Below are 11,741 nucleotides of genomic sequence, written 5' to 3' on the forward strand. Positions count from 1 at the left end.
TGAAGGCATGCCCAAAGAAACAGGTGCACACAGGGCCGGTAGCTCAGTCCGTTAGCCATCAGAAAGCTAAAATGAAAAACAGTGGCAAATGACAGGAACTTTCAGACATAACTGGTGGGAATGTACACTGTAATGTTCAATTTGGAAAATACTTTTTGCCTTATCTACTAAAGTTGAAGATACCTGTCCCCTATGTGCCTGTGATTCTACTCCTAGGTATATAAATGACAGAAATATGTGCCTGTGTACACCAAGAGATAATTATCTGAATATTCACAGGAACATTATTTGTAATTACCCCATACTGGAAACGCATGAGAAGTCTATAAACAATACAACAGTGGTATTTTCATGCAACAGAATACTATACAGCAGTGAATGAATTATAAATGAATAAATTATGTAAAATGTATAAACCTTACAAAACTACAATCTTGAGCAAAAGAAGCTAGACACAAAAGTTTATATAAAAGTTCAAAACATGCCATCTGATTCCCTTTGTATGAAAGTTAAACATAAGTTAAAATGTAACCATAGGGTTCAGGGATACATATTAAAGTATTAAAACTAAAGAGAAGAGCAAAGAAGTAACACTCTTCAAGAACAGCGATACTTGCTGGGGGAGGGGCACCATGATGGTTTCTGTGGTCTTGGCATTGGTTCTTGACCAATGGTCCTTGGTCACCACCTTGACCAAGGTGGACACAAGATGCCTTATGATAAATCAGTGTGCTAAATATTTTGAATTTGTGTATTTTTCTTTATATGTGTATATATATGTATATATATACATATATATACACACACACACACACACAGAAAAAATATTCCTGAAGAAATATTCCTGAAGAAAATACAATAATACAACCAATAAAGGAAATGAGTGAGCTGACTACATTAAGATTAAAGCTCTTCCATAAGCAACAAAGCAAAGAGAGAAGCCATGTGCTGGGTATAACGGGCAAACAGTACTAAGGAGAATATGTTTAAAAGGTGTATGTGCCAATTAAAAAAGGACACCACCATTGGGGGTTGGAGTGAGCCGGAGAACAGGCAAGGGTGGGAAAAGGTAACCCACACTGAAAACCATCTCTCCAGCTGAGAACCGTGTGAAACACGGTTGGGGACAGTCAGACAATGGACTAGATGGCGGTCTAAATAAGTGAATTAAAGCCATGTGTACCAACGTTAAAAAAAAAAAAAAAATCTCAACAACAATGCTGAGGGAAGGAAAAAAAAACACAGTGAAAAACAAAATAATCTAAATATAATTTACAATCATGAGTAATATTAAGCAGCCAATATTACATATTGTTTAATGACATATACCTATGGGGTAAAAAAGTGAAAAAATATGCATGGTGCCAACTTGAAGCCAGTGACTTTTGGGGAGGGAGAGAAATGGATCCGAAGTTATGTAAGGACTTTTTAATTGCATCTGTATCATTTTATTTCTGTGAAGATAAATATTTAAAGCAAGTAAGTTCTCTAGAATTTCATGCTCTCTTGTGTCACGGAAATAGTTTCTAAAAACAAAATCCACTTCCTTAGCTCTTCTCACTCTTTTTCTTACACGAAGCTGTGTTTAGACGCCTCGTTATTGGCTCACGATCAACACTGATGCTGTGGCACCAGCATACACTAAGAGGAGCTTAAGAGACAGCCCTATGAATTCTAGTATTTGGTTTCCTGGAGGGATATTATTGTGCATGGAACTTATTCCCTCCTACGACATCTCCTTGTGAAGGTGCAGGAGGAGCTCAGTACGAAGAGAAGCTAACTTGTTTTAAAGATAAATGAACCTTCTATTAGGCTATGATTACCTCCTTTTGAAATTGCTAAGAGATGCCTGACTACATTGGTGAACTACAGTTAGGACAGGTACCTAGTTCTGTCACTGGCATTTTAATTCTTAATCTTACCATCCCATTCCCTACTGTCCTTTCATCCAGACTTTTCAGGTAATTTATTTTATCCAATCTTGTATGCATATTTGTAGACACATGTGTGCTAATATATAGCCACAAAGGGAAATTTTCATGAATTTTATTGTATAGAATTTACAACTTCTGGTCATCAAAAGACACTATTAATAATGGGCAATCTGCAAAGTAGATGTTTGCAGTGCATATGACAAAAGGCCCACATTCAAAGACTATAAGGAACTCATATAAATCAGTAAGAAAATGATAGATAATCCAAAAGAAAAATGGACAGAGATGGCAAGTGGCAGAGCTAAAATTCCAATTTGAAATCTTTTTTTTTTTTTTTTTAAGATTTTATTTATTTATTTGAGAGAGAAAGAGAGAGACACAGCGCATAAGCAAGGGTGGGGGCAAGGGAGAAGCAGACTCTTCACTGAGCACGGAGCCCCATGTGGGCTAATCCCAGGACACCTGGGTGGCTCGGTCCATTAAGTACCCAACTCCTGATTTCAGCTCAGGTCATTGTCTCAGGGTCAGGAGACTGAGCCCCACAGTGGGATTCTCCCTCCCGCTTCCTCTACCCCTCTCCCCGTTCTCTCTTTCTTTAAAAAAAAAAAAAAAAAAGATTATTACACAGATTATACCATATAGGTTTCATGTAGGCTTTGGAGGATTTCTAATATGCAGGTACACAAGGAGTGTCCCTGTGTGCCCGCTTCCCCTCGCCCTTGCCAGCACCAAGCGTAGGTCTTGGTTCTAACTCATAAATGGTAATCGGAAAACTTCTTCCTAGCTTCCTTCAAGCCATCTGAGCAGAGAGGTGGAAGAACATGATAACGAGGAAGCAGAAAGCCTAAAGGATGAAAGGGGAAGGGGCTTAAAAAGGGGCAGGTGGCTAAAAATGAACAAAGGAATGAGGAAATGGGGAAAAGAGTTAAAAATATTAAAAAAAAAAAAAAAGTGGGACGTCTTTCAGGAAGATCCTTGGTAATCAGGCCATGAACCCAAGCCGAGCTTGCCCAAGGCTGAGGAGCATGAGGAAGGTTCTGGTCTTATAACTTAAGATCAATACAGGACGTGAGGGCCAGTCCAACAGAGAGTGGATGTCATGAGCTCAGCTCTTGCTTTTAACTACTTTTAAGTCTTAGGAGAATTTTTTTCTCAATTTTTAGTCACTTCCTCACCAATGCTGAATTTTATATGAAGAAAATTCCCAAAACTCACTGGAAGTTTTTAGAGCAGAACAAAGTACAGGTTTCACACTTTTAAGGAAAATGTTCAGACTTTGGTCGTAGCCGAATAACTTCAAAATGGATTCATTTTTAAAACCCAGCAGAAGAGGGGCGCCTGGGTAGCTCAGTGGGTTAAGCCGCTGCCTTCGGCTCAGGTCATGATCTCAGGGTCCTGGGATCAAGTCCCGCATCGGGCTCTCTGCTCAGCCAAGAGCCTGCTTCTCTCTCTCTTTCTCTCTCTGTCTGCCTCTCTGCCTACTTGTGATCTCTGTCAAATAAATAAATAAAATATTAAAAAATATAAATAAATAAAACCCAGCAGAAGAGAAATAGGTGAAGGAAATGCATATTTTAGACTATTTGTTTTAACACAGTTCAAAATCCAATGAGCAACAGGGGAACTCTGAACCACCAGGAAAGGCTCTCTGGCTGGTCTACCATCATCCGTGAGAATAATAAGGACTTAGAAGCAGGGGAGGGCATTTTAATTCCTTCTTGCAAGGGCAGGATTGTCATGTGACCTCCATGCTCTTGGATGTGTTAATGGTTCCCTTTGCTTTTCCTCTAAATCTGTCTCTTACTTCTGGAAGACACTGTGAAGGAGGGGAAACAAGATGGTCTGAAAGCACCTGGCTTCAGGCCTCGGGTGACCCTGCCCATGGGCCTTCATCTCTCTATTCTTCCACTTCGCTGTTAGATGGCATTACCAACAAACCCAATCATCTCACCTCCCCAGCATGACAGCAGGCAAAATTCAGACGAATGATGGTTTAAGACAGTTTTGACCAGGCATAAAGTGCTGAGATATTATAAATGCCTATTCACTCCTTTGATTGACTGACTGATTTTTTAAATCAGTGGAGCCACTCCAAGAATCAGGATTCAAGAATACGTGTTCATGGAAAGCCATGTTGGAGGAACGCTTGGGGTGTCAGAACCATCTCGATGTTTTATTAAAACTAAGCCATAATGGGTTTGTAGCCATTTCAAAAGGATTAACTTAAGTTAGAAGTGCCCATTCAGAAAGGAAGTGGAGGAGAAAAGGCCTACCTAAGTCGGAGATTCTATAAAGAGCATAGTCTGTAAGGCAGCCCCTGAGTCAAGGTCTGAGAAATTATTGTTGTATTAGTCCTCCAATATTCATGTAACAGAAAATCAGAAAAATCAAGATTAAAAGACAGAGTGTGGAGAGATGCTGATAAGCCTGAATATGTTATGGGGCTGCCTCCACGTGTGTTCCAGCTTTTAGAGGTGCCGAAGTAGTAACATAGGCACGGAAGTATTACAGGGGCACAGTGGGCTCCAGGCTAATGTGTTATCGCAGGGAACATAGCACAGCAAAGGGAATGGGAAAATAACACAGCAAAGGGAATGGGCAAATCGATCCATCTCGAAGATCCTGATCAAAGATCCTGATCAGTCTCACTCTATCTAATGATTTATGTTCCTCCCTGGAGAAAAAAAAAATTAAGAAATTCCTTTCCCAAACCCTAGAAAGGTTGAGAATCTAGAAAGACAAAAGCAGATCTACATAAAAACCTTGACGAGTAATACATAAAAGTTTTAGAGGTATGAAAAGCAAAAGCAATCATCCAAAGTCCTTCAGACGGTTTTGCCTGAGGCCTGCGGTGCATTTTCCAGAGTTCTCTGGGACAGGAAAGGCGGCCATTGGCTGCCATGCCCAGGTGTTTCTCACAAGCATACACCATGGCAGGTACCACAACAAGGTCTGCTTTGGGTTCAAGTGATGACCATCAGATTTCAAAACCAAGAACAAAAGGTTTCAAGAGTTTGTTTCAGTTTTGTCTCACCCAAACCAGAAAATCTGGGGACGGTGGAATTCTCTACAGTTCTGAATTTCCTTAACGTGTTAAGGAAATGGAAAGGCCATGGCATTTTCATCTATCAGTTCAAGTGAAGAAAAAAAGAAAGTGACTACAACCCAACATTAAAAAATACTTTTGACGAAAAATGAAACAAGATGGGATTGGGATGGGAGGGAGACAAACCATAAGAGACTTTTTTTTTTTAAAAGATTTTATTTATTTGACAGACAGAGATCACAAGTAGGCAGAGAGGCAGGCAGAGAGAGAGGGGAAGGGAAGCAGGCTCGCTGCTAAGCAGAGAGCCCGATGTGGGGCTCGATCCCAGGACCCTGGGACCATGACCCGGGCCGAAGGCAGAGGCTTTAACCCACTGAGCCACTCAGGCGCCCCCATAAGAGACTCTTAATCTCACAAAACAAACTGAGGGTTGCTAGGGGGAGGGGGGAGGGAGAGGGTGCTGGGGTTATGGACATTGGGGAGAGTATGTGCTATGGTGAGTGCTGTGAAGTGTGTAAGCCTGATGATTCATAGACGTGTACCCCTGGGGCGATTAATACATTATATGTTAATAAAAAAAATACTTTTGACAGTGTTCCCTAATTACCAACAGTGATGGCTGTGGTCAACATGGACGAAGTAATTAACGGGCAGCATTGTTCTTACTATGCTGAAGATCACCTAAAATATTACCAAAAGGCTTGACTTAAGGTCTGAGAAAAGAGCACCACGAAACGACTTTTACCTCAGAGAATTACAAGGGAGGCTTTGAAAATATTCACAAGGGACGTGGGAGTCCTAATAAAAAAGATAACAGATGATCTTAATTTGTGGCACAAAGAACCACCAAAGAATCAATGAAACTGGCAAAATATTTTTAGATGCACATAATGCCTATATATTGAATGGCAAATTACTGTGGAGACTTTAGTTATGATACCTGATCATCAAAACAATGTCATCTTTATCTAGTTAATATACAATACTTTTATACAAAAACCAGATATCCACGAGCAACGTTTGGTGAAAGGTGGGATAATCTGTGATGTCCAGATAACTGAAGGTATGGGTTGATGTGGTAGAATTAGATGAAGGGCTACCCAGGGAACTCACTTCCTTTTCTGTTTTGTAAATTTTAAAGTAAATTAATGAGCGCTGATTCACAATATATATGTCTTTCTAGATATAATGTACTTGTTCTGTATAAAATGTGTTATCAACAAACACTTCTGTTTCTCCAGCTATAATGTAAACAGTGACATACGAAATAAAACTATGTGTTCTTTTGAAAAACGTCTTAAATTTTACTTTACTGGACAGCAAACTAAAGCAGAGAGATCATGACGTATCTAAGGCCTCCCTTTCGCCTGACTCTCTATTCTAACAAAAGGATCTATCTCTTAGGAGGTCCTTCTGGGCAAAGCTAATTTTAGGATTCATTTTTGAAATGAAACCTCTTTAGATACTCTGGTACCTAGCACATAGTAGAAAAGCCCTCAAAACATTCTGTATCTTGATTCAACTTCCGAAGATAGCAGAAACGTCTTATTCTGTTCCCCAGATACGCAGGATATTCAAAACACTACATTCAAGAATGAGGAACAACAAATGAACACGGGAATAAAGACAGAAATACATACAGATAGACCATAGCTCAAATTCTTATGGTAACTGCTTAACTTAGATTTTGGTAACTGATTGCTACAGATTTTAGCTTGTAGGCAGGCAGTTTACATTATAACTATAGAGGACAAATGGCTGATAAAACACTCTTATAAAGTTCTCTGACTCAAAAGCCCATATACCTGCACCCCTAGAAGGATTCTGACATGAATGAATAGGTAACTTGCTTCTACGCAGGGTATCGCTTCCCGGACTCTTTATCAACCCTGCATACAAAAGAAATTGCAAATGTATTTTGATAGAGATATTAATACTTGCAGAAAACAGAAAATATTTAAAAGGCCTGGAAACCAGAATTCTTCTGTATCAAAAAATGTGTAGAATTAAAAGTACATTTGAATATGCCCGATTATATTTTAATGAGCTGTTGGAGATCGCTCATTTCCTTCTCCTGTTTTCTATCCTATTAAGACGGATATTTAATACATACCATTGGCATGTCTGTGTGCAATTTCTGCCTCTAACAGGTTATCAGGGATCTTTCTATTCCTCCAACAGACACAAGCTGAATTTCAGCTCAAAGCGAGTTTTCTGTGCCCCTGTGTTATCCTCCATAGTCAACTCTGACTCATCATCAAGACTCTACCATCCTCAAAATCCGTATTTATACCTGCTAGGTTTTCAGGTAATGGGGAGAAGACGACAGTATTGAATCTGTTCTCCAGACAGGCCTATCAAGGATAATTTTTTCAATCATTCGCTGTTCAGGAGAGACAAAATGATGCCACAGCCTATGGGATTCTGTAAGAGCAGAACGGCCACGTCACCAAGACACTTCTTGGCTCCACAATGAACTGATCTAGAGCCCAGCTGCAAAGTCACTCACATTTGCCAAGAGAGGTTTTGAGTACTCTTTGGGGCCCACCCAACACACAAGCAATGATTTAAACAAAATGAAAACAAAACAAAACAGGCTGACTCACTCCAACACTCCGAGCTCCATCCTGTAGGAAGAGGGCTAGAAAATGACGTGAGGGTTAGCCTAGGGATTTCTATGTTATTTTCATTTTCAGAGTGTCTACACGGTGGTAAGAGTATCAAATAGGGTCTAATTAAATCTCAACACACAGACCTGCTCATACCACTGACAAAAGAGTTTACTGTTCTGATTATACCATGTGCTACCACAGGGTTATCTTTACTACGGAAAAAAGTCCCCAGCTCAGTAGTCAAAAAGCAATGAAATCAGTTTACCCCATGTTCCACACCCTACATCCTCTTATTTATTGGTGTCAGATATTGAAATGAGAATCCAATGCCTGTCCAAAGAGCACTCACCTCATTGTCCGACTCCACGAGAACTTGGTCATATTCACTAAGCGCTACTAGAAACATGATAGAGGTGACATTTTCAAAGCAGTGTATCCATTTTCTTCTCTCTGACCTTTGGCCCCCTACATCGACCATTCTGCAAGGTTAACAATATTCATATTAATAGCATATAAAGAAAAAAGGATCAATATACACACAGCTTTACTTACACACTTAAGGAAAATACTCTCTAAAGAGAATGGCCATCCAACTCAATTCAATTAATATTTCTGGTGAACACCTACTAACTTTCTGTTCCCTAACAATCTAAGTCAAGACATTCTGGGTAATTAATAATTGTGGTTATAAGAATGTTATCTGATTAGTGAAAATGGTAACTTTGTAAAAAAAAAAAAAAAAATCCTGTGCCAGGTCAAGCAAAATGGTATTTTACTTCATTGTGTACAGAAAAATCAGAAACAAAATATGCTTTATTTGTGGTAAGTTCTAATGGCAAGTACTAACGTCAGTTTCTTTTTCTGTAAAATGAGAATGAAGATCCTTGTGTATTTCTCAAGGATGCTAGAAAGGACTGCAAACACATTTAAAAGATACAAGATGCTACATATTTCAATATGGGTACGTGTGATGCTTCAGCAAAATGCAAGAAGAACTCTGCTGATACGTTATCCATGGGGTATTGTGACTTGTTTTCTCCTTCCGATACTGGCAATAATCTGGGACAGGTCCAGTCACTGGACCAGTATCATGGTGCAATTGGCCTCATGCAAACAAACTTTCTAACCTGCTAAGAAGCAAAGTGTGTGAAACATCAAGATGCTTCCAGAGGCCATCACTTGAACTCTTTCAAGGATTTGTTTTTAACATGTCAACGATGTGCTGACTTCTTGGTTAGGAACCAATGCTGACATCAATTAATGTGAGTTTCAATGTTTATATGAAAATATCAAGCTGCAGCTGGCACTGAAGCCAAGTTTCCTCAAAAGGTTCAATCCATATCTTGGCTAAAACGTCCACAGTGGTTGTGGGGTAAAATACTTTCAGAGAATGAGAGGAGGTCTCTCTGAGCATTTGCTGAAAACTGAAGTTATTCCTGGTCTTTCCCTGCCTTAAATGCAAACTAAGAAATCAAGGATCTTCTAGTTTTTAGTGACTGCTTCTAAAAGTTCTTTAAAGCACAGAGGAGACTTCTAAGGGGCAAAGCAACAGATTCAGGGAGACCTACGAATGATGGACATCAAAACTAGAACTCTTAAGTCTTTAGAAATATCAAATTCTAGTTCTTCCTTCATGCCAAGTAAAGAATTCATTACTCATTTATATGAAATCCTCATTCTATAAAATCCTGTCACCCTGAGCCCTATAAGATGCTTTCTATGATGGCAGGAAATTATTCTTCTGAGTCATTACTTTTACAGTAGTGGCAAAAAAGTGTCCTTTAAGCTAGTGAGCAAAATGTAGTAAAAACAAGATATAAGAGTAACCTTATTTCAGAATTCACTATCAATTGTAAAACAATGAAGTGATGAAAATCTCTATGAAATGCTCTATGTCTTCTGAAAATACTCTGCAGGACAGTTTTATAAGCAGTAGGAAATTTGGGTGTTCCAAATTGAAGATCTCCAAATGCTATGGACTCAAAGCTTATGTAATCCAGCATGCTGGAGCTACAAGGAACCTTGGTGATCATCTAATGCAAACATTTTAGAGATGGACAAAAAATGAGGTTCAGAAATATTTCTAAAATGCCACCCGCTTTCCAGATATATCCATTAGAGTGGCATATGGCGGCCAGACCTGACTCCAGGGGTGGAGACTGATTAGAATAAATCCCAGAGTGCTTTGAGGGCCTGCTCATCTGAACCACGTGGCAGTTACCCACTGGGAGTCACATGACTCCTATTTCAAATCCCTCTAGTGAACATAATTGTCTTCAATGGGATAGGCTCCCCCAGAGAACTCAACTCTCTATGCTCAAAGACATATATTCACATGGCCTCACTTCTCAAAGCACAATGTGGTTTGTATTCTAGAAGTATAACTGAGTGTTTGTATAGTAAGAGATCAAATGAAAGCATATTGGTATTATTTATTTTTTCTCTTCTTAAAAAACATTAAAATACTTTTGAACAGCAGCAGAATTCTTCATTCTATTTTCCTATATAAATTTGGACTGGGATCATCAATCCATTTTCAAAATTACCTATTTTGAAATATTTCAAGGAAGTTATTTCAGGAATATAAAACATCTCACATCTTTCTTGTTACTGAAGAATTCTGCATTGGTACCAGTAGACTCGAAGGAGTCTACTTTTGTCAAAAGCTTTTGACAACATATATTTTCTGTTTCTTAGTAGGGGCATAAGGTCATTCATATCTTACACAAATCTAAAGATATATCCATTGTCCTCGCAATTAAAAAGTTACTCAAAGAATAGTCAGGACCAACGTTTAAGTGACTGATTTTGTTCAACCACCAGCAAATTTCAGATTTCACTGATTTCTTGGTGACTGAATTTGAAATGAGAAACCTGCCCATACATCTTTCCTCTGTTTCCTCTTTCTGGAACATATTACTTCATTTGTGTATCTCATGATAATTGGTCTGCAGATTGTTTCAAAGTCTACACATGATTTCAGTATTTGTAGAGTTCCCCAAATATACCAGTCAAGGCACAGGAGCTGGGAGGTGGGTTTAACGGACTCAGTTACTACCTGAAAATGACACTTTGTAAGTCAAAGGGGTATTCGATGATCCCTGTGGTGGGGACTCGAACTCTAAGCACATCTTGCTGCGTAGGCAGGTAGGCGGGGTCAGCAACGCGGTCCAAGTCATTAAGATAGCTGGAGGAGGGAAAACACAACGAGAATGTTAGGACACCATCATGCCAAATCTGCCTCTGGAAATGGAAGGGCAAAACTAAATCCTAAAAGAGAGGTGGTGAAGAGGAAGGGAAATATCAGAAAGGGGTAGAGCAATCTGGAAAGTTGAGAGATAAAGTCAACTTTTCACTGGCCACAGCAAGGTAACCCATCTATGGATTGCCTGGTTCACAGGCTTTCTCGTTTCTTCTCTATCATTTGGAACCCATATACAAAGTAGAAGGGGAAAGGAAAAGAAATGAAAGGAGTCTTCTATTTTCTGCTTATTTAGCAGGTCTGGTGGGTAAAGCCGGAGTTCAAAGCAAACAGATTTTGAATTACGGACAGAACTTTTATTTGTGTATTTGTATAAATAAACAGTTAACAGAGTGATACATAAGGTCAGAATCCTTTTTTTTTTTTTTTTTTTTTTTGGTCTTTTTACAGAATATCAGAGTGTTTTTCTCTGGAATGTATTTCCTTATTCCCCTAAGAGAGGTCAGCAGCATACCATGTCCTAAATTCTGTCCAAAGCTAAGTCATTTGTGATTACTGTGAAGCCACAATTTTTGAGGTTTCTGGTTACTGAGCTAACAATGTCTAAGGTCAGATATTCCCAGTGTTTAGAGTCACCACACCTAAACTTCAAATTTATCTGCTTCTATGATACTTCTCCATTCCTTTAAAAAAACAAACAACAAATCCTTTTCATTTTGAAATAATTTTTTAACTTACAAGAAGTCGCAAAATATTCCAGAGAATTCTCCTGTACCCTTCCCCCAGCCTACCCCGATAATACCTTACATACAACGAGGTATTACCAAAACCAAGAAACTGGCATTGATCCAATACTATTGACTCAAATACAATCTATTTAGATTTCACTAGTTCTTATACACACACACACACACACACACACACACACACACACACACACACACACA

At 39.0% G+C, this 11,741-nt stretch overlaps 1 protein-coding gene across 1 annotated transcript in view; it reads right to left on the bottom strand.

Moving 5' to 3' along the window:
• LOC111153498 (G protein subunit alpha q) overlaps window positions 1–11,741 on the bottom strand; it is a 303,307-nt gene that overhangs the window by 65,558 nt on the left and 226,008 nt on the right. Inside the window, exons 4-5 of the mRNA XM_022512555.1 lie at window positions 10,651–10,779; window positions 7,942–8,071 (exon numbers count right to left, since the gene is read on the bottom strand). Coding sequence (XP_022368263.1) covers window positions 7,942–8,071; window positions 10,651–10,779 — 259 coding nt within the window. The remainder of the gene's footprint in view (window positions 1–7,941; window positions 8,072–10,650; window positions 10,780–11,741) is intronic.

The sequence above is a fragment of the Enhydra lutris genome, unplaced genomic scaffold, assembly GCF_002288905.1.
Source record: "Enhydra lutris kenyoni isolate GAN:26980312 unplaced genomic scaffold, ASM228890v2 scaffoldscaffold33, whole genome shotgun sequence".
Classification (NCBI taxonomy): domain Eukaryota; kingdom Metazoa; phylum Chordata; class Mammalia; order Carnivora; family Mustelidae; genus Enhydra; species Enhydra lutris.